Source organism: Argentina anserina, chromosome 3 (assembly GCF_933775445.1).
Source record: "Argentina anserina chromosome 3, drPotAnse1.1, whole genome shotgun sequence".
Taxonomy (NCBI): Eukaryota; Viridiplantae; Streptophyta; class Magnoliopsida; order Rosales; family Rosaceae; genus Argentina; species Argentina anserina.
Window position 1 is genome coordinate 3,112,395 of NC_065874.1, and position 19,878 is coordinate 3,132,272.

Consider the following 19,878-nt stretch of genomic DNA (forward strand, 5'->3'; position numbering starts at 1 on the left):
TACTATTTTTGGGATCTTTTGTGAACAAATAGTGCTGCTTAGAGTAATGGATTTCAACTCAAATAAATGAGTACGTAGACCTTGAGATTATCGTTTATAGACATGAGTTTAAGAAAACTCAAACATTCAAATAACATTCGCGATGACGACGCATCCATAAGTAGGGGTGTAAATGGGCTGGGCCGAGCCGAGTACTGGGTTGTTCATGTTTGGCTCATTTTTATTCGATCGAGTTCGAGCCGAGCTAAAATTTGATTTTTTCCTTCATGTTCAAGTTTGGCTCAGCTTGAAAAAGCTCGAGTTGGGCTCGGGCCGGCTTGAATCATTTGAAATTAATATTTTAAAATAAAAAAATTCAAAATAAAATTCAAAATTTGATATCATAGCATCATATAAAGTCTCTTTGAATTAAGAAATGGAATATTAAAGTACCTGCTTGTGGCTTTATGAGGAATTGATGATGTGAACTGTTTGTTTCTTTAGGGTTTGACCATTTGGGGTGGTGAAAAATTTATGAAATTGATTGAATTATGGCTCATAGTAAACACTATTTATATAGTGTACAATAAGATTAGGGTTTCATTTAATTATTATTTATAATACATGTTTAATATTATTTCTCATATAAAAATTGTACTATATATATTATAAAAGTTATTAAGTCAAAGCTTAATAATCAAGCCGAACTTTTAACGAGTTCAAGCTAGCTTGCGAGCTAAACGAGTCGAACGAGCTGAATATTTGTTATTCAAGCTCGGCTTATTTCCAAGGTCGGGCTTAATATTGAGCTCAAGTTTGACTCATTTAGCTTTACGAGTTCGAGCCGAACGGGCTAAAATCAAACCGAACACGAGTCAAACACGAGCGGTTCGAGCCTACTTACAAACCTATCTATAAGAAATGAGGGTTATATAGGTTTCGAATAATCGAAACTATTCAAGTATGAAACCAGAATTAGAATGGTTGTGATGTATATGGTCACAAAATAATCGATGCATATCAGCGATTCTCATGATTGCACCCAAAACAGCGGTGCACTCAGGCGACCACATGAAATCGATTTTTTCCCTTTAAATTATAACGTGACTCCCACATGATCGTCACACGAAAAATATCGACCAAGAGGGGAATCATGTCTCTCTTTGGTCTCATCGGGGTTATAAAAAAGGCCGGAAAAGAGATATGAAGAAGGCTAATAGCGCTTGATAATTTATATATATATGTTCAAAAACAGCAATTTTAAGAAAAACATACTTGTTGGTCTGACAAATAGATCGCATTAAAATGAGATAATCTTCAAATATCTTCATGTAGAAAAACTTCTTGATGAATTCCTTTTCGATAGTCGTCCGATGACATTAAAATCTTTTGGGGATACGATCGAAATCATGTGTAAATGACAAAAATATCGTCCATCTCGACATGAATATCATCACATAGTATGACGAGTGATCAATTTTCCTATGCAAGCACGTGAAACATAGTTAGAAAACGAAAACGTGCAAATAAACGATTTAATAAATCAGTAGAAAAAAAAGGAAATAGAGTTATAGGGCCAATAGGCCATTGGGCTCGGAAGAGCTGAGGCCCAAATGAGCTGTTGGGCTGGCAGGAGGCCTATAACCCGTAATCAGGTCTGATGTTGAAAACTGGACGAGCGGGTCGGACCTAAAAGAAACGGGTCGAGTTGGTTGCGTTGTCTTCCAGAGGATGCGAGGCTAGCGCCGGAGTAGAGAACCGGATGTCTGCGGTCCAATGCTACGATCGTCATTGAGGATGGCTGAGTCGAGATCGGGATCGCGTCGGCGTTGACGGACATGGCAAGAGCTACGGGGTCAGGGTCGGGTTGGGCTCTAGGTGTCGTCAGGGCAAGCATGCAGCGGGATGCATGGACGAATGGAGGTCTGTTGAGGCTGCGCGATCGCCGATGACATGTGCTCTCGTTCTGGGCTCGGCGTCGGAGGAAACCAGATCAACGGTTTGTGGGAAGTAAGGCGATGTCGACGTCGGGGAGGCCGAGTGGAGAATCACGGCATCGGGGCTGGGCTGGGAGTCACAACAATGCGGTGATGATTCTAGATGGGGCGACGACGTCTAGCTGGTGTGTGCTAGGAGAGCGGCGTTGGCTGCTGGTGACGTAGGCAGAAGAAGATGGATGCCAAGATCAAATTTTTGAGTGCCCATAGTAGGTTCGATTGCTGTTTTTTTTTCCGACAACTATTTGTCATAAACGCTCAAAATTCCAGCAATGACAAGAAGAATGAGGCTGCCGGAGCATAGGGTTTCAGGGCTAGGGTTTCAAATTTCTGGTGGTGGCCTCATCACTCAGACACTTTAGAACAAAGTGCATGATAACGTGTTTAAGGAGGAACGAAACAAGAATAATAACAACGTAATGGAACAGAACATAACCATTTATTAATTGATAATGTGGCCTATATATATGCATTACATAACCACAATCTCGTATGATTCAGAGTCTTAATCTATTACAGAGATGCGAATCTATCTCTAACATAAAACCTTATAAGGCTAAGAAACATATAATGGTAGAATATTAATTCTCCCGGAATAAAAATCATTTATATTTGCAATTGTAAAATATGTATGTTGAGATTTTTTTTGTTTTTTTGTTTTTTGTTTTTAACTCTTATGTCTTTTTAGTAATTTTATATATGTTGAAAAAGTCAATACTATTTTGAAAAAAGTTAGAGGTTTAAGTGTTGTTTTAAGAGATACAAATAGAAGCTCCATTTTCTGAACTCTGTAAGTTGATCAAGAATTATTGCGAGTTGTTAAACCAATTTTCACTCTCAGAAATTAGAATCATTACAGTTGAGCGTAGGATATCGTCGGTAACACTCCGGAATAACTTAATTCTTCACACATCATTGCCAGATCTTTTCTCGTCTGATAAATCGTAGGCAAAAGCACAATTCACCAGGCATGATACTGATGATAGTGCCATGATCGATATGACCTTTCATCTTACTCAGTTAGCTTGGGGACAACATGCCATTCAATTGAAAGACAACAATGCAGAACAAGTTAAAAGAGATTGGAAAAGTGTTTCTGATTGTTATCTGTGGTTCCTATTTTGATGAGATAATTACTGTACTGCTATGCATGCATGCCGTGAAGCCTAGTTCTTCTTGCACAACCAAACGGAATGGCAATCAAAATCTACTTCTGTATATGACCTCCGACAAAATCCAGGCCACAGATACTAAAGAGTGTTCAGACACCCCGCTCACTGTGAACAAACCCTAGTTCCTTTATGCAAAACCAAAAGAATTAGAGGGAATATAATTCAAAACCAACTTCTTCTGTGTTCGACATCCAAAAGTCACAAACCAAAAAGAAATGATGTGCATGCTATCCATGGATTTCAGGAGCACATAGAATAAGGAAACCACCAATGGAGTGAAACAAAAGGAATGGGTTCCACAGTCTGCTATAGTCAAGTAGCCGTAAGTGAGGTGTTTTGTTGAGCCACTTTCACCATTTCACTTCACTGGTTCCACTGGTTTGGCTTATTTGATTGGGATTATGCATGAGATTATGGCGCCAAGCTAAATCGGATCCCTAAACACTTGAAAGGAACTTAGACTCACTGTATTAAGGGCCACCACTACAACAACACCTTCTCTTCTGGTTCTGGGTACTTGGCTGAGAATCGAATCTGTGAACATTCTAACAAGAGATCAAAAGGCTTAGCCCCCATTTGGGGCCACCCTGGGTTTGGTCCCCATGACTGTGATCATGACCTCTACTATTATCTGAGGTTAGGTTCGTACTCCATTCTAGAATCCCATATATGAATGCAACAAAAGCATCACTACAAAGAAGTGCTTCGATCAGTTTCAGTGTGTCACAACTATGGTAAGCACGTATTTTTGCTGTTGTGCTTACGGTAGGTGCCCTGCAGAGAGTAGTGGAGGCTTTAGTACATTTTTCTAGTGGGTGAGCTAAGGTTTTGAAGTCGGCATATGTTTTGATTTGGTTTTATTCCGGCCAATTGCGTCTTTCACTACCTACATATTGAGCAGACATGTGAAAATATAACCTATATAATCACTTACAAAATAAAAAAACACGAAAGTTCTTAACAACAATTATCTAAATCTAAAACGATGAAAGTTATTGCTTTCGCTCATTCTCGCTCAATTTATAAAATTTAATATTCTCATTTAGCACATGCATATTTAGCATATATAAGAATGATTCTAATAATCGAAAACATTCGTCTGATATAGTCAAGAGTACTTTCTGACTTATACAGCAAGTTCTAAGTATTTAACTGAGCAAAAAGATCGAGTGTTTGCAAAGCTACATTTCTACATTATTAGAATCACAATACTTAATAAAATAAACTCTAAACCTTGCTGTGGTTGATATTAACTTGCCAAAGAATCAGAAGAAGGCATAAACATCACCACTTTAAGATTATACATAATTGCAATTTTCTAACGATGCTATCTTGTTTTCCAGCTGATTGGATGCTGGAATCTTCATTATCAAAAAAATGAATGATGAAGGGGCTGGTCATGGTGATGGTTACCTCTACATTAGTTGGTTCCACTCATAATCCCAATTGATCCATCAATTAATTAATACAACTAAGAAAAATACCCTAAAAGAATGGCACTCATGTACTGACCAGGCATTACTGGATCAAAAATGGCTGCCTAATTGCCCTTTAAAGGGCTTGTAACAAAGGCACAGAGACAATGATGGTGGGGTTTCTAACGATCCTATCTTGAGAAAGCTGATGAAAAAATCAAACAGAATGATTGGGAAATGCATGATATATATGCCAAACCCTCCATGGTGTTCTTCTTCTTCTTCTTGTAGTCGTCAATCTCACTCTACTAACCAATGTGCCAAATAGATATTTAATGCCAAAGCTGTTAAGGGTGGGGACTAGCAGCTTGTGTTTTTCTGCTTTGATCTGTCTGTGTTTAGAAGGAAGAATTCCTGGGCCATGTTTGTTTCACAGATTTGAGGAAGTAGGAAAGGAAGTTTGTTCATTTCCTTTGTTTGGTAACCAGAAACTTTGGAAGTGATTTCCTAATAAAAGAGAAAATAAGGGGGAAGTTGGTTCCACTCATAACCCCAAGGAACTAACTTCCTTCCTAAATTCCTTGCATTTATTACTCACACCATATTATTTTATTTTATGAATTACAAGTTTTTTCACATTTTTTCTACGAACTTCCCTTTTGTCACCAAACACTAGAAATGAAAGTTCAATTCCTACTCTAAGTTCCCTTCCCATGGGAATTCCAAAGGAACTACTTTCCTTTCCGGATACCAAACGAACCCAAATGTCTATTTCAGAATAATGATGAAGCTCTCAAAGACTTGGTGATGAGATTTTAATATATGCACTTTTTGCTTAAATGCTTTGATTATGTTTGTGATTTCAACAAAGAAACCGCAGTGTCTATTTCAGAATAGTAATTAGGCCCCTGACTAATTGATGACTACGATTATATTCCACTTGCTTAAGGGGGAGGGGTTCAGCAAATTGGAGACTCTTTGAGAACACACTTCAATTGGATTCAATACAAATACACTAGCTCATAATGGATTGAATTGATTGGATTCCAATAGTTGGCTTGCACAAGTTGTAAGAGGGAAACCCTACTAGCACCTTTTCTATGACTAATTTGTTGATTGGAAAGGCTCAAAATGCATACTTTCACATTATCACATTGAATGTGTCAAATAATGATTAATTATGAGTCTAAAGAGAGCCTTAGAAGTAAGGATTAGTCTCTAGGTCACCTCGATTCTTTTCTGATTTGCAAGATACTTCGTCTATGTTACTATCTAGCTACATCATTTTGCGTCCCACACATGCAGAATGCGATTGCAAGAATTAAGTGGAATGTCCAGAGGATCAGACTGTGTCCGAAATGGAAGTCTTGGATGGGCTACAAGCATCGGCAATGATCAGAATATAGGAGATGGCAGAGACCCACTCTGATTTCCTTTTGATTAATTGCTCATTACCCAAAACTGATATGTTACTGTTTAGTCTGCATCATCACACACCCTTCCCTTTTCAATTGCTTCTCACCTTTCTCACAAAGCTACAAACTCTTATCAAAATGATGAATTGGCTACATATGCTTCCTTTCCATTCTCAAAGTCCTGGGAGAGATATGGAAGATCACCTAGAGCTATAAGTGATTCATGTTCTTTTAGAGAAACAAGAACTAGTGGATGCCCCCACAGTGCAACCACAACCACCCAACACTTGTATCAGAATTTGGATTCATAATTTAGTTTTGTTGCAGCTGCTGCATCAAGTGATGTAATGTAACTCCAGCTGGGTTTCAATCCACTTCCATCGACCTGAAAACGTTGACCTCTTACCATTTCTCAATTATTGAGCACCAAATCTCACATGCTCGCTTTGAACCCCACAAGCCTTGGAGATCCATTTCAATCCCTATGTGGGAAAACTGATTTAACCGCAACAAAAAAAATTACTGGAGATGCAGGGGATCGAACCCTGTACCTCCCGCATGCAAAGCGGGCGCTCTACCATTTGAGCTACATCCCCAGTTGATAGTTTCAACTAGACTTTCTTTAATTAACTCTAATATAGGTTATTACAAAAGTGGGCCGGGTCAGTAAGTTTGAAGCTGGGCGATCCAAACCCGATATGTCTGAGGCTCTTGGCACATTGGATAAGGTGCAGGAGCAGAAGCAAAAACCTCATCTTTTGGTCTTGTTTGGCGATAACAGAGAAACCAAGAAAGAATAGAATGGCTACACTCTCAGCAATTTCATGGTCACCTTCTCTTTCACCTAGACCCGCTACTTCTGCTTCCCTCACATTCCTCACTGGAAGAAGAACCTCTGTCTCTGTCAACGTGGCCCCCTCGCGTTCTTCTCTGCTTCACTGCTCCTTCATTCCCTCCTCCTCCTCCTCTGCTTCACTCTCCTCCCCTTCTTCCTTTTCAGGTAATTCACTCTGTTTTCAGCTCCTTTTTCATTTGTTAAAATGTGGGTGTTTGCTTATTTTGCTTAAGATTGTGTTCAGTGGTTAAAGGTGGGATTTTTATGTGTAATTTGTAATGGGCACTCTTGGTTGAATCATTTGGTTGGCTACATTGCCTTGTTAGGTACTTAGCTTCATGAAAGTTGATCTCTTGAACTAAAGAATGTAAATTTCTTGCTTATATGCTCAAATGGGAGTAGTTTTGCTTTGTGAAGCAACTATTTACTTCATCAAAACTTAATGTTGGTAACACTAACATTGCTATTAGTTAGGTATTCAAAACATAACTGATAACTCTACAGCATAATGAAACATTTGTTAAGTTACACGATAACACTCAAAATTCGAGCAATGATAATGTTGGTAACAGTAACATTGCTATTACTTGGTTGCTGAAACTTGAACTGACTAGCAATAAAACCTACATTACTTGATGTGTAATTGTAATTGATGTAGCATTGTAATTTTTTTTTTCATTGCAGGTTTATCTTTGGGTTTGGATTTGAGCTCTAATGTTGGGGTTGGAAGAAGAAGAGGCTCTGGCTTAGTGGTGAGGGCTGGGAAGGCTGCCCTGTGTCTAACCAAGAGAAACAGGTCCCGGAAATCTCTGGCTAGAACTCATGGCTTTCGCAGACGCATGAGAACCACTAGTGGCAGAGCAATGTTGAAGCGCCGACGTGCCAAGGGGCGGAAGGTGCTCTGCACCAAGACCAATCCCAACAGTGGAAAACGTGCCTAATTGTGAGTATAATTAGGTAAATGCAGTTTTATGTAATGATGTCTAATAGCTGATACTTGTGAAATTTGAAGAATCTCAAACTTCTTTATCTTGCTGTCTTCTGTATTGTTCGTTTAGAAAGGCTAATGTTATGCATTTTACTTGTACTATGCTGGCTCTTTGTATGAATTTGTTCTCAAGTATTGCCTTGAATGTATTTGCACACAAATGGAAGATGCATTTTTGACAGGCACTATCTTTTCTGCCAGATTTCGAAACTTCATTAGAAAATACGCTGGTATATAATATGGGGTTTTCATCGCCAAGGATAAATGGGTGAAAAGCATAAATATGGAAAAGGGAATGGTCATGCAGTTATTGTATCTTCCTGTATACAGTATTTGTTGATACTTAATAGTTATGCAGTCGGATAGTACACCCTGATACCATGGGTATAGATACCTTCTAGGGCATCGATATTTTAAAGAAGTTTCAGCAACGTGAATGTAGAGGTCTGACTCATTAGTTTGTTGACTTGTATTTGGGATCAGGAGAGAGTACAAAGTGTATTTAGGGATAATCGGGTGAACCACTGTATACTGGCACGTATTCTGATTCACTATGACATCATATGTTTGTCCCTCACCAAGCTACTGCATTGTACACTTTTCCTTATATGATATGTTTGTCCCTCACCAAGCTACTGCATTGCACTTAAAAAAAATTAAAAAAAATTCTTCTCAAGTTCTCATTTATCAAATATTTGTTTTGTTCGCCCTTCATATACTTATATCTAAGGTAGATTCTCATATGATTTTAATTACCATGTATCCCATCATGCTTGTTATTTTTTTTTCTTGGATCAGGAGGTCCTTTTTTTTGTTGAACATTAATTGGAAGGCATTGATTTTAGTCCCCTCCTTTGTATTTTCATTTCATGGAGCAATAGAGATCGAAGACTCCTCTTCTGCATCATTTTTCAGCAAAAAAAAGAAAGTCTCTCATTTGATTGCATTTATCAGGTAACTTGCTGCTGGAATATAAGAGTAGCTGCCCCCTTTGCAAAACAATAACCAGCTTTTGTGTTTTGTTGCATGCTGATCTGCATGACTTCTTTTGTTTTGTTTATTTTTTTGTTACCTGAGACTTTAGATTAGAAAGACTGGAAGTGAAACTATGCGTGTTAGGATATCAAGGTAGAAGTTCATTAACTTTTGAAACTTAATTAAGCAATTATGCTGGTACAAAAGCAGAGGTGTCTTCACGGCCGAATTATATAGAACTGCTTACGAAGTGCATACTTCATAGATATGAAAAGAGTAGTCAGACATGAAGGCTCTTATGCCTGCTATGTTATTCGGTTGTTTGAGAGCTCGTAGATTTATGCAGTCGGATAGAAAGCATTCATAGCAAGGCTACAGATACCATCTGGGGCATCACTGTTTCTAAGAATCTTCATATATCCAGTTTCCCCCCAGTGCTCACCCCATGAGTTCTTTAATAACCAATAGGGGATTCCATCTTCAGTCATTCCATAGCCAATGGCTGTGACGGGGTGGTCAAGGTGAGTACCACAGTCACCGGAGAACACCCCAGTGCAGCAATGCTAATCGAGACTGGTTGCATGGACACGGCCTTGAGTAGATCATTTTCACTTCTGGAAGGGACATTGCTCATAAGCAGTGATCTGGGCAGCAGGCTCACTTTCCTGATTAATGTTGCAAGTTTCAGTGTTCGTGCTCTGGTATTGGTAATTTTCCTCACGAGCGATTCCTCCGTTTTGTACAACATACTCGTAGGCACTTTCTAAGCTACCACCTCTGCAGCCACTATTCTGATGACTGCAGTCCACAAGTTGCTGCTCAGAGAGTGAGATCAATTGACCAGTTTTGATTTTGGTTATGCCTTCCACAGCTGCTACTACTGTAAATGCCCAGCAAGCACCTACATAGTTGTGTACTTGTATATACAAGAAACGATGCATTCACATAGTTCGAACTTGGAATTGAGATGAGATATGATCAAGTATGGAACTACAGTGATTTATTTGCTAGTTCACTTATCACATCGACCTTGATCCTTTATGCCGGTGATAGCTTCTTGTTCCCTCCAGTCCATGCTACTTGGAATATCTATATCAGACAAGCTTTGGTACTGAAAAGAGTTATTTTTGAATGAGGTCGAAGTACTTGAGCTGGTTGACATTTTGTATCCGGTATGATGTCTCATGAATTCTTCATTGGTCATGTCAGAGAACTTGTTGATGCTCAGCTTGTAAGTCCTGTTCCCTCTGTTGAATTTCTCCACGAACTCGACATTCTTCCTGAAGATGGCGCAACGTCTTTCATTCTCTGCAATGTTGGGGTAAGTGCGGCCGAGCCTTGCCATCCATTGCTCATGTTTTTGAGCAATTGAAGCTTGGAATGCATGGGATGTGGCTTGAGAAGCCAAAGTCCCATAGATGATGAATGTGGCAATGATCAAATGGTTCCTACTGAACTCCATAGTTCGTAAAGCAGTACTGAACTAGTGAACTACTGTGTCAATGGTTTCAAGTTTTTGCTCTGGCAGAGGCAAGCATACCATCTAGGGGTTTATATAGGGAATCATCTGTCTAGGTATGTGTTCAATAGATTGATTGATAAATCGGAAAGAAAACAAAGTTTCCGACCCGATGATCACTAAAAGTTGATACCTCTTTTTCATAGTCCAGTTTCTGTGTGAAAAAAACAAGTACTAAATGACTTTAAATTGTTGCGTCTGGGCTTGATTTGCGCAAACGACTCCAATGAACCTACAAGTCTTCCACCAGTAAAGTAAGTCCTTCAAATTCATCACCTTTTCTATGTCGCATTGTTGATTGTTCATCAACTTTCAACATCCAAACCTAGAAATTTCTGGTTCTTGATGTTACTTTAGTGTTTTCGAGGTCCTGCAAAGCTGTTTTTGAAGTTAGACGTCAGCTGCTAGCTGTGAGGTTTCTTTGTAATGAGTGTAAGGAAGATAATTGTTCACCGCAAATAAAATTCACATTTACAGCTTTATCAGGTCATATGGATGTGACTATGAGTATGAATAGGAAGATAATTGTTTGTATGAATTTCATTTTAACGTAGACATTACAAATCATTTATCACGTCATTCTAGTAGGGTATAAAACACAATTGAAACCCTAGCTACTCTATAATCTATCATTGTTTTATGTAACTATGTTCATTGGGGATATAGTTACGGGTAATTCACTGTGATTAATTAATTCATTAACTGGTTGCGTTCAATATGTATGAACGGTTTCGTCATTTTCATAATTGGTTCTTAATTTACTGTGCAACACATTATCCTCAAATCATCCATCACAATCATATATAATTATCTATCAACTGGCTGCGTTCTATGCATATAAACGAACGGGTTTCTTCTCATATGAATTAGTAGTGTTCTTGCGCTAGCATCTAATAAGCCATATCTAGCTAGCTAGATTTTCTTTACGTACTATTGGGAAGTTTGGTTTAGTTTGAAAGATTAATTGATATTGCTAAATGAATTATTAGATCAAACGCAGTTAGAAAATTTAACAAAACACTAAATTTATTATTTTAATAATTTTTTTTTCTGAAATTGACATAATTCTTATAAACCAATTCATAGTCTTCTGATCTCTCAAGAGTAGTTCCGTAGAAGTCTAAGTAAGGTTGACAAAGCTGTATTATAATCGAACTAATACGGAAACAAAGATACCATATTAATGCCACAAAGACCATATGGCGGATTAGCACTTCTAAGAATTCTCATGTAGCCATTTTCACCCCAACTCTCACCCCAAGAATTCTTCAATATCCAGTAGTTGGTACCCTGTTCAGTCCCGTAACCAACGACGGCAACAGTGTGACAGAGGTTCGTCCCACAATCACCGGAGAAGACACCGCCACTATAATGCTGAAACGCTGCCCCACTAGCGTCGATGAAAATTGAGATCGGTTGCCTGGAGACAGCCTTAAGTCGATAGTCTTCGTCATTCTGAGGCGCAATTGTGAAACCACTTATGCGGGTGACCGTCTTATTGGCCTTGGTAGTGTCACAATTACCTTTGCTACCGAAGTATGGGTAATCCTGTTCACTGGCTAGTCCATGGTCCCATATGTAATCATAGGCAGCATCAATGCGACCAGGTTGACAGCCACGGTTAAACTGATCACAATCCACAAGTTGCTGCTCGGACAGTGAGAGCAGTTTTCCAGTTTTGATCTTTATAAGCCCTTCAACAGCTGCCACTGCTGAAAATGCCCAACATGAATCTGCATGCATGAATTTCATGAACCAATTAGGTAAGAACTAGACAAGAAAATTGATCAAATGACGCGATGAAAACTTCAGAATTGGTAGAACAAGGAAAGCTAGGTTGAATATATGGTGCTTGGATCACTTACTGCATTTTCCTTGATCCTTTATAGGGGTGACTGCTCCATTTTGCCTCCAGTCAATCTGAGGTGGAACATCATCCAAGTTTTGGTACCGGAAAGGTGTATTTTCGGATGAGGTTAAGCTTCTGTTGGTTGGCATCTTGGCTCCAGTACGTTGTCTAAGGAATTCTTCATTGGTCATATCTGAAAACTTATTGACGCCTAACTTGTAAGTTTTATTCCCATCCTTGTTGAAATTCTCCACAAACTCCACATTCTTCTTGAAGATGGCGAAACGCCTCTGCTTGTCTTCACTGTTTGGGTATACTCGTCCGTACATTGACATCCACTGGTCATATTTTTCAGCAATGGAAGCTTCGTTCAACGCCTGAGATGTGGCTTGATGAGCTATAGTAGCCAAGATGATGAATATATTGAATATTATTGCAACACGAAAAAGGTTTTGTGCAGACAACATTGTTCTTCAATGTGTAATTCTTTGACAAGCAATACTTGGTTATAATATAGGAGATAATATGTGCCAGTTAGGCAGTTATAAAAGGAATGCAAGAAAACAAACGTTGAGAAAACTTTGGAATTTGACAAAAAAAAAATCATTTAATGTCTTAATCTTTCATTATGTCAACCTTCTATGTATGTTTTCTACCCAAAAAAAGAAGAAGAAAAGAAACCCTCTATGTATGTCACATGATCGAATGGCACTCTTGTGCAAAACTTTTCTGTGATGTGCCATTTTTATTCGCAATGCATTGCGATTGTGTCAATGAGTCGGATGTTTGAGATACATGAATGCTGAGAGCTCAATACAGCTGAACCTTAACCTTACAGGAGTTACAGCTACAAATTTAAGGGAAGAAACTTATTCTGTGTAATTTGGTTCACGTTTGAAAATTAAACCTTAATTGCATGAGAAAGGTCTAGATTCATTAATTCCCTGGTTTCGGCTTCTTATTTAAGTTATTATAGATACGGACAGGGCATGAATTCAACATTAACATAATTCAATGAATTCATCCCCTGAGAATTTTCTTTTTCCTTATTTATAATTTATCTCATATCTTTATCTAGAGGTCGGCACTGAATTCATCTGAATGAATTTCATCGAAACATTATCATTCAGATGAAACCTTGTTCATCGACTTTGATGAAATATTCATCTAATTCATTTCTCCTCAAACGTACTATCCCTACACCCTTACTATAATTACATGCATTTTCTCTCATATCATGCATTTTAGAAAACTAAAAGCCACTCCGAAAAGGACTTCTAAACAAAAGAAATTTCTATGGATCGTGTATATGTATCATATACATTCATGCATTTTATCTTATGTAATCTCTTCTCTGAGCATCTTGTCTGTGAGTAACATCTTGTAATCTCTATCACAAAGTTTAAGACTTTATTCCAGAATTAAGATATCACAATACAAAGTATGAAACGTACTGGAGTAATATATAGGTTGGCTACAGTTAGAGAGCTTGGATGGCAATCCCAGAAAAACCATATGGGGGATTAGCAGAACTTTTATGTAGCCTTTTCACTCCATGAATTCTTCCTCAACCAATAATATAGGTGCCATATCTTCGAGCCATTTTTTAAATTGATATTGGTCATGAAACAGTGTAAGGAGATGATATGCAGTCACACAATATTGAGTTTGTCTGCAAATAAAACCACCCATATTCTAGTTATCAGTTGGATAAGCACCGTCCATAGCAAATGCCACATTTACGGATTTACCTTCCTGCTCACGACCATTATTATCTCTAAAAATTCTTAAATAGCCATGTTGAGCCCAGTTATCTCTCCACGAGTTCTTGATTAACCAATACTTGGTGCCCTCGATCGATCTTTAGTTGTCCCGCACCCAACGGCTGCAACAACATGACCAGCGTTTAGGCTAGCTACAACAGCTAATTTTTGTGTATGTGTGTGTGTATATATAAATGAATCAAATAATATAGAAATGTTTTTGTGCCATTAAGTTTATTATGTAATCGATCTTTTATTTTGGACTGTCATTGTAATCGGTCAGTAGCTAGCTTTCACTCCTTTCAGTGAGTTGGTTTATAAAAATAGTGGTTAAAGGAATGATACACTTGGTCCAGCCTAAATAACCCTAGATTATCAAAGTAATCAAACGCACACTATTGACACTAAGATGTTTTGCCAAAAAGACAACCTCTAATTTCCGCACACGAATATTCACTGCCTCTTAGCCACGCATAAGAGCAAATGCACCCGTTGGGATGCGCAATTGCTGATTTGTCAATTAAATTGGTAGTGCTAATTTACTATTCATTGGATATTGGCAATTGCCTCTCTTTTGTTAATGCACAATTGAAGGCAATTTGCATGCTAATCCATCATTCACATTTTTTAATTTAATTCACATTCTAAATTTGAATAAATAGCAAACTTATAATAAAATTAATTATCAACACTATTATTTTTTTGTTATTAACACACTTTATACACGGTTTTATTTCAATACAATCTACCACTTTTGCTAATATTATTGGGGTGTGTGAATAACATATAAATAAAATTATTGATAGAGGAAGAACAGGGAGAGGTAAGGACACACAATTGTAAGGTATATAGAGGGTTTTGTAAAAAAAAATCAGATTTTTCTGTAATTTTGAAGTAATAAACAGAAGAGGAATAATCAAAAGTTTTTTTTTATTGTTTTGACTGATTTATAGCCCTTAGATTGAATCCAAGGCTTAAAGGGCAGCAAAAAACAATTGAAAGTAGATAGGCAGACAACAACACATGGGGTGAGATGTGGGAGCCACCATAAATTAGCATGACCGATTCGGTTGCCAAAAATCAGCACACCAATTCACAAATCAGCAATTCTCCTTGACCAATTAATTGCCGCTGCATTCCATATTTGCTGATTTTGGACAAATCAATCACCCGATCGCTCTACCGGTGCATTTGCTCTAACAAGCTGCAACAGGCGGCAAGCTCCTTTTCTACGTACTTCCTGTATATAATTACTTATGATGCACCAGCTAGCTAGTGAAGAAACTGAAGCCAAAACTCGTAGAATCCATGAAGAGGCGTGTTTTCTCCCACGATCTCTTTGCTTTCCTCATTCTCGCCAGCCTCTTTGCTAGCCTGAGTTGTCACCTCCTGCTCGCCACCCCCGAAGACGATCCTAACTACCGCGCTTACAGCCCCATTCAGAACATCCACGACCCGCATGTGGTAGAGATCGGGGAGTTCGCCATCTCCGAGCTAAACAAGCAAATTCAGAAGACGCTGGTGTTTCAGAGCGTGGTTCGAGGTGAGAGGCAGGTTGTATCGGGAGAAAATTATAAGCTTGCATCACGGTCAAGGATGAGTCCTCCTCCCCTACCTCCTCTGTGAATTATGAGTGCGTCTTCTGGGAGAAGGTTTGGCTCAAGTTTAGGAAATTGACCTTTTTTCAACAGGTTAAAACCTAATACTATGTGATATTTTCACAAGAAATTAGTAGTGGCACGGGGTCGTCAATTTCTATTGCTATGTCGTTATTCGTTTTAGCTATAATAAAGAAATTGACCCAAGATTGAAGATCCTGAATGCATATGTTATGTATAACGGTTAGTTTTGTGACTCGCCGAAGCTCTTCATTTTTGATCCTCTGATGTTTTTACCTTAGCTCTTCATCATAAATTTTTGTGACATGAAATCTGCATGCATGTAATCCCATATATCGTACGTCTAAAATTCAAGCAGGGAAGTAAGCTCCATTAATATCATATATCAAGATTATTTGCTAGTCAACAGTAGGATAGGAAGCTTGCTTAGTAATACCACAAAGACCTCCCCTAAGATTGACATCTCTTTGGATTCTTATGTACCCGTCTTCACCCCAGCTTCTACCCCATGAGTTCTTCACGAGCCAAAACTTCGTACCATCATCACTTGTCCCATACCCAACTGCAGTTACTCCATGGTCTAATTCATTTCCACATTGTCCTGTGAACACCCCTCTAGAGTAAAACTGCATGGCACCCCCACTGGCATCAATTGCAACGGAGACTGGTTGGTTCGCAACGGCCTTCAACAAAGCCTCCTCATTCTCCGGCACAACCTCATAGCCAGTGATCTTGGCTGCAGGAGTTTCCTCGTTGTTCCTCCTGCAACTCCCATCAATTCCCTGATAAGGGTAGTCTGCTTCAGCTGCCAAGCCTTTGTTGAGTATGATGAACTGAAAGGCATAAGTCATTAAACCACCCGAACAACCTGCACTAACAGTGTCACAATCGACTAGTTGTTGCTTCGAAAGAGGCACCAACTTCCCTGTTTTTAGCTTCGTAATTCCTTCTGTAGCTGCCACTGCAGAAAATGCCCAGCAACATCCTACGAACATAAATATATGACATTACGAGCCTGAGTAAGATACATGTTGAGAACTTAAGATCACAGCGCACACTTCAGTGTTTTCTTGCTACATATATCTAACATGTTATGTTATCTCAAGCTTGATGTGGGTCTCGAATAACTGATGAACATTCCACTCGGATCAAGGTTTTTCAAAAAGTGATGGTCTACCTTCTGATCGAGTGTGTAAGCTATCAAGTACTCGTTTAGCTAGGAAATGAATACGTACGTCTGCTACTTATGATGAAGATCGATCATGACATGCATGATAATCTGTTCACATGTAGATATTGTGGGCAAAATTTAATTTGGAGTTCTCTAACAACATAACAGTGTAGATCGTATATACTTGAATAAAATTAGACAGAAGGGTGGCCGGGTATTAGGCTTACCACAATAACCCTGATCCTTCACAGGGGTCACGGCTCCCTGCTTCCTCCAATCCACACTAGACGGGACTGCAGTCACATTGGCATATTTAAATAATGTTCCAGATGATGACATGAGATTTGGAGACTGAAACTTGTATCCATTGCGGAAGGCCAAGAACTCTTCATTAGTCAGGTCTGCGAATTCATTGATCCTTAAACTGTAAGGCTTATTTCCACCCATGTTGAAGGACTCTACGAACTCCACATTGTCCTTGAATATCTTGAAACGCTTCTCTTTCTCCACATGGTCCTTATAGACGCGTCCATGACTAGCCATCCACTGGTCATGTCTCTTCACCATTACATTAAGCTCAGCATCAGGCAAAGTGCGGCAGTAGGCTAGGGATGCCCAAATTCCAAAAACTAGAAGCACATATAATATTGTTGAGCTTTTGAGTATGAAAGCCATTGTTAGGCTGAAATGAGGTTACTTCTGAAAAGTGGAGAGGCCTAAGTGTGTGTATATATAGGTGTAATATATGAGAGTAGCAGCCGGACCATGCACAGTGATTGATGTGGAAGTTTTAAGAGAAGGATGGACTTATTCTCCTGTGTGCTCGGCAATCTGGTGCTGGTTTGGCAACCAAGTCGCATTCTCTATTATGTTGAAACTTTCTGATGCGGTTGATTAGGAGTATATGCGATGATGTGTAATAAGTAATCAGGAAAAAAAAATCCTTAGAGTGGGCTAGTTTTGGAACTTTGCCTCTAGATTCTGCAGATTCTTAGATTAAGAGTTCATGCGATTTGCTATTAAACTTAATTTGTACCTCAACAGCTATGAAACAATGAACTCATAATTCCCCTAAACCATTTTTCTTCTTTTTCTGAAAATGAATAATTCATTAGGGACACAGCTCAAGAAAGACAAAGCCCAAAAAGAGCTAAGCCCACAAGTACAAACAAGAAAGCGAAAAGTTGAAGCGCTCAACTAACTCGGACCAAGTTAGAATACAGATAGACAGCAATAGAACAAAAGAAAACTAAGCTATAGAGCTAGAAGATTCCGGCGGGGGACGTCTGGTGAGGCCATCGTTTCGCAGAACCGAGACAAGAGGCAGAGGAGTTGGTGTTGTCCAATTAAGAGAACCTTCACTCGGATAGGTAAGCTGGGCAGCCACATGCGCTGCACTATTTGCTTTTCTGGGTATCCAACTCCAGTTGTGATACTCAAATCCGGCCACTTTCTCCCGGATTCGGTTGTATATATGGTAAGTCTTCCAATTGGAACAAGTAGAATTCTTCAGATCCATGATTGCATGTTTCGAATGTGACTCCAAAATCACTCTCCTCAAAACCCAGCGAGCTTGCAATTAAGAGAGACACCCTCCAACAGAGCCATGGCTTCAGCCGATACAATATCCTCCACATGCAACTGGGTTGTTAGACCTGCCACGCACGCAATCCCCAAGGTGATTCCAACTAAACCCTAAACTTATTCTCCGTCTCTACTTTTACAATGGGAATCTATTGTTATTTCAATAGTGATGAATATATGTTTTCTTGTGGTATTTGGATTCTCTTATTTTCTATATATAAGGCCTTAGAAAAACCCTAAATAACTCTTTTGTTTCTTACGGCCGTGCTAGTGGACTTGATCGATAGGCAATCAGTAAGCTTTCAGAAATCAGAGCTTGTTCAAGCAAGCAATGGCTTTCCATGCGTACTTAATGAAGAAGACTCTTGTAATATTATGCGTCTTCTTGATGGGATCTTCAGCTGTGTCTAAAGCGACGCCGCTAACATTAATTTCTGAAGGTAATGATTCCGTGAATGTTTCCCGAGTATTTGAGAACTGGATGGAAGAGCATGGACGCACTTACTCGAGCGGTGAGGAGAAAGCAAAACGTTTTGCTATATTCAAAGAGAACTTGGATTATATAGAAGACTTTAACAGCCAAGGGAATCACAGTTTCGCATTAGCCCTCAATGCATTCAGTGATATGACTTGTGCAGAGTTGCTTAAGCCAAGCTCGTCTTTTAGGTATCAAGATTTTAAACTCGAGGATCTTCCCCCAAACTGGGACTGGAGGACTCAAGGAGCTGTGACCAACGTCAAGGATCAGAAAGATTGTGGTAAGTGAATCATTGCTGTAGTTTACTTCTTTTTTCCCCAAACTATTTCTCAAAATATTTGGTTGCTTATTCTTAGTTGGCTTATGTAATAATCGAAAAATATGTGCAGATTGTGGTTGGGCTTTTGCAACAGCAGCAGCAGTGGAAGGGCTTACCCCATTCTACAATAAACCTTACGGGAAACTTATGAACTTGTCCGAAAAAGAACTAATTACATGTACTAAGCCCTCCTGGATAAAAGGAATTGCGAGTTACATAAGTCAGATCAAAGAGGCTATGAGTTACGCAAGAGATCACGGACTCATCACTGAAGAAAAGCATCCTTACAGGGTTGCTGATAACCAATCATGCCCAGATATGAAGATTTCTGGTTACGAAGTTGTTCCCGAGTTTGATGAAGTTGCTCTAGCTAAGGCTGTTTACCATCAACCAGTTGTAGTCGTGCATTCCACCAGCAAAAGATTTCGCGCACACAGAGGCGGTATTTTTATGGATGCAGATGGGAAGTGTGGGAGAGGTAACATCAACCACACTAGTACACTAGTTGGCTTCGGTACAACTGCACTCGGCCAAGACTATTGGATTCTGAAGAATTCATGGGGCACCCATTGGGGTGAACATGGTTATGCGAGAATTAGAAGAAATACTAGAGATAAGCGAGGTGTTTGTAACCTGGCAACATTTGCGGTGTTCCCCACTCTTTGATGAGTATGATAGAAATCTGTGAAGGCCTTTGCAAACAGTACAAGTAGTTGTGTTTGTATGCGGAATCCAATCTTCTAGCCATTGATTCTGTACAATGACTGACATCTTTCTTTCTAGTTCACGAATTTATAATT

The 19,878-nt window shown here is 39.1% G+C and overlaps 4 protein-coding genes, 1 non-coding gene and 2 pseudogenes across 8 annotated transcripts; 3 read left to right on the forward strand and 4 right to left on the reverse strand.

The window, feature by feature from the left end:
- Positions 1-6,501: 6,501 nt before the first annotated feature.
- TRNAA-UGC (transfer RNA alanine (anticodon UGC)) lies at positions 6,502-6,574 on the reverse strand. The gene has a single exon. It is a non-coding gene; the product is annotated as a tRNA-Ala (tRNA).
- A 151-nt stretch (positions 6,575-6,725) lies between these two features.
- Positions 6,726-8,870, forward strand: LOC126788340 (50S ribosomal protein L34, chloroplastic). Of its 2 annotated transcripts, XM_050514315.1 has the most exons (3): positions 6,726-6,978; positions 7,498-7,770; positions 8,756-8,870. In XM_050514315.1, the coding sequence occupies exons 1-2, from the start codon at positions 6,780-6,782 to the stop codon at positions 7,752-7,754; spliced, it is 456 nt and encodes a 151-aa protein (XP_050370272.1). In that variant the 5' UTR covers positions 6,726-6,779; the 3' UTR covers positions 7,755-7,770; positions 8,756-8,870. The 2 variants fall into 2 exon arrangements, with proteins under 2 accessions (XP_050370272.1, XP_050370271.1); XM_050514314.1 differs by lacking the exon at positions 8,756-8,870 and having other exon boundaries at positions 6,727-6,978; positions 7,498-7,900.
- Positions 8,871-9,114: 244 nt separating this feature from the next.
- On the reverse strand, positions 9,115-10,288 carry LOC126785909 (zingipain-2-like; annotated as a pseudogene).
- A 1,162-nt stretch (positions 10,289-11,450) lies between these two features.
- On the reverse strand, positions 11,451-12,611 carry LOC126785722 (ervatamin-B-like). The gene is made up of 2 exons (XM_050511347.1): positions 12,161-12,611; positions 11,451-12,028 (listed from the first exon to the last, which is right to left on the reverse strand). Exons 1-2 carry the CDS (start codon positions 12,609-12,611, stop codon positions 11,451-11,453), a joined length of 1,029 nt encoding a protein of 342 aa, XP_050367304.1.
- Positions 12,612-15,215: 2,604 nt separating this feature from the next.
- LOC126785910 (cysteine proteinase inhibitor 5-like) lies at positions 15,216-15,610 on the forward strand (annotated as a pseudogene).
- A 314-nt stretch (positions 15,611-15,924) lies between these two features.
- LOC126785908 (zingipain-2-like) lies at positions 15,925-17,372 on the reverse strand. Its single transcript, XM_050511587.1, has 2 exons — positions 16,925-17,372; positions 15,925-16,511 (listed from the first exon to the last, which is right to left on the reverse strand). Exons 1-2 carry the CDS (start codon positions 17,370-17,372, stop codon positions 15,925-15,927), a joined length of 1,035 nt encoding a protein of 344 aa, XP_050367544.1.
- A 553-nt stretch (positions 17,373-17,925) lies between these two features.
- Positions 17,926-19,792, forward strand: LOC126786192 (senescence-specific cysteine protease SAG39-like). Of its 3 annotated transcripts, none has more exons than XM_050511946.1 (4): positions 17,926-18,067; positions 18,266-18,375; positions 18,553-19,039; positions 19,149-19,792. In XM_050511946.1, the coding sequence occupies exons 3-4, from the start codon at positions 18,613-18,615 to the stop codon at positions 19,742-19,744; spliced, it is 1,023 nt and encodes a 340-aa protein (XP_050367903.1). In that variant the 5' UTR covers positions 17,926-18,067; positions 18,266-18,375; positions 18,553-18,612; the 3' UTR covers positions 19,745-19,792. The 3 variants fall into 3 exon arrangements, with proteins under 3 accessions (XP_050367903.1, XP_050367902.1, XP_050367901.1); XM_050511945.1 differs by having other exon boundaries at positions 17,947-18,174; XM_050511944.1 differs by having other exon boundaries at positions 17,947-18,375.
- Positions 19,793-19,878: the final 86 nt, after the last annotated feature.

Bases quoted from the DNA above. Each gene is read 5' to 3' on its own strand.
- LOC126788340 (XM_050514315.1), top strand. From the start codon at position 6,780: ATGGCTACACTCTCAGCAATTTCATGGTCACCTTCTCTTTCACCTAGA. The intron at 6,979-7,497 runs GTAATTCACTCT...TTTTCATTGCAG, and splicing joins CTCCCCTTCTTCCTTTTCAG to GTTTATCTTTGGGTTTGGAT.
- LOC126785722 (XM_050511347.1), bottom strand. From the start codon at position 12,611: ATGTTGTCTGCACAAAACCTTTTTCGTGTTGCAATAATATTCAATATA. The intron at 12,029-12,160 runs GTAAGTGATCCA...TCATGCATGCAG, and splicing joins AAAGGATCAAGGAAAATGCA to ATTCATGTTGGGCATTTTCA.
- LOC126785908 (XM_050511587.1), bottom strand. From the start codon at position 17,372: ATGGCTTTCATACTCAAAAGCTCAACAATATTATATGTGCTTCTAGTT. The intron at 16,512-16,924 runs GTAAGCCTAATA...TTATGTTCGTAG, and splicing joins GAAGGATCAGGGTTATTGTG to GATGTTGCTGGGCATTTTCT.
- LOC126786192 (XM_050511946.1), top strand. From the start codon at position 18,613: ATGGCTTTCCATGCGTACTTAATGAAGAAGACTCTTGTAATATTATGC. The intron at 19,040-19,148 runs GTAAGTGAATCA...AAATATGTGCAG, and splicing joins CAAGGATCAGAAAGATTGTG to ATTGTGGTTGGGCTTTTGCA.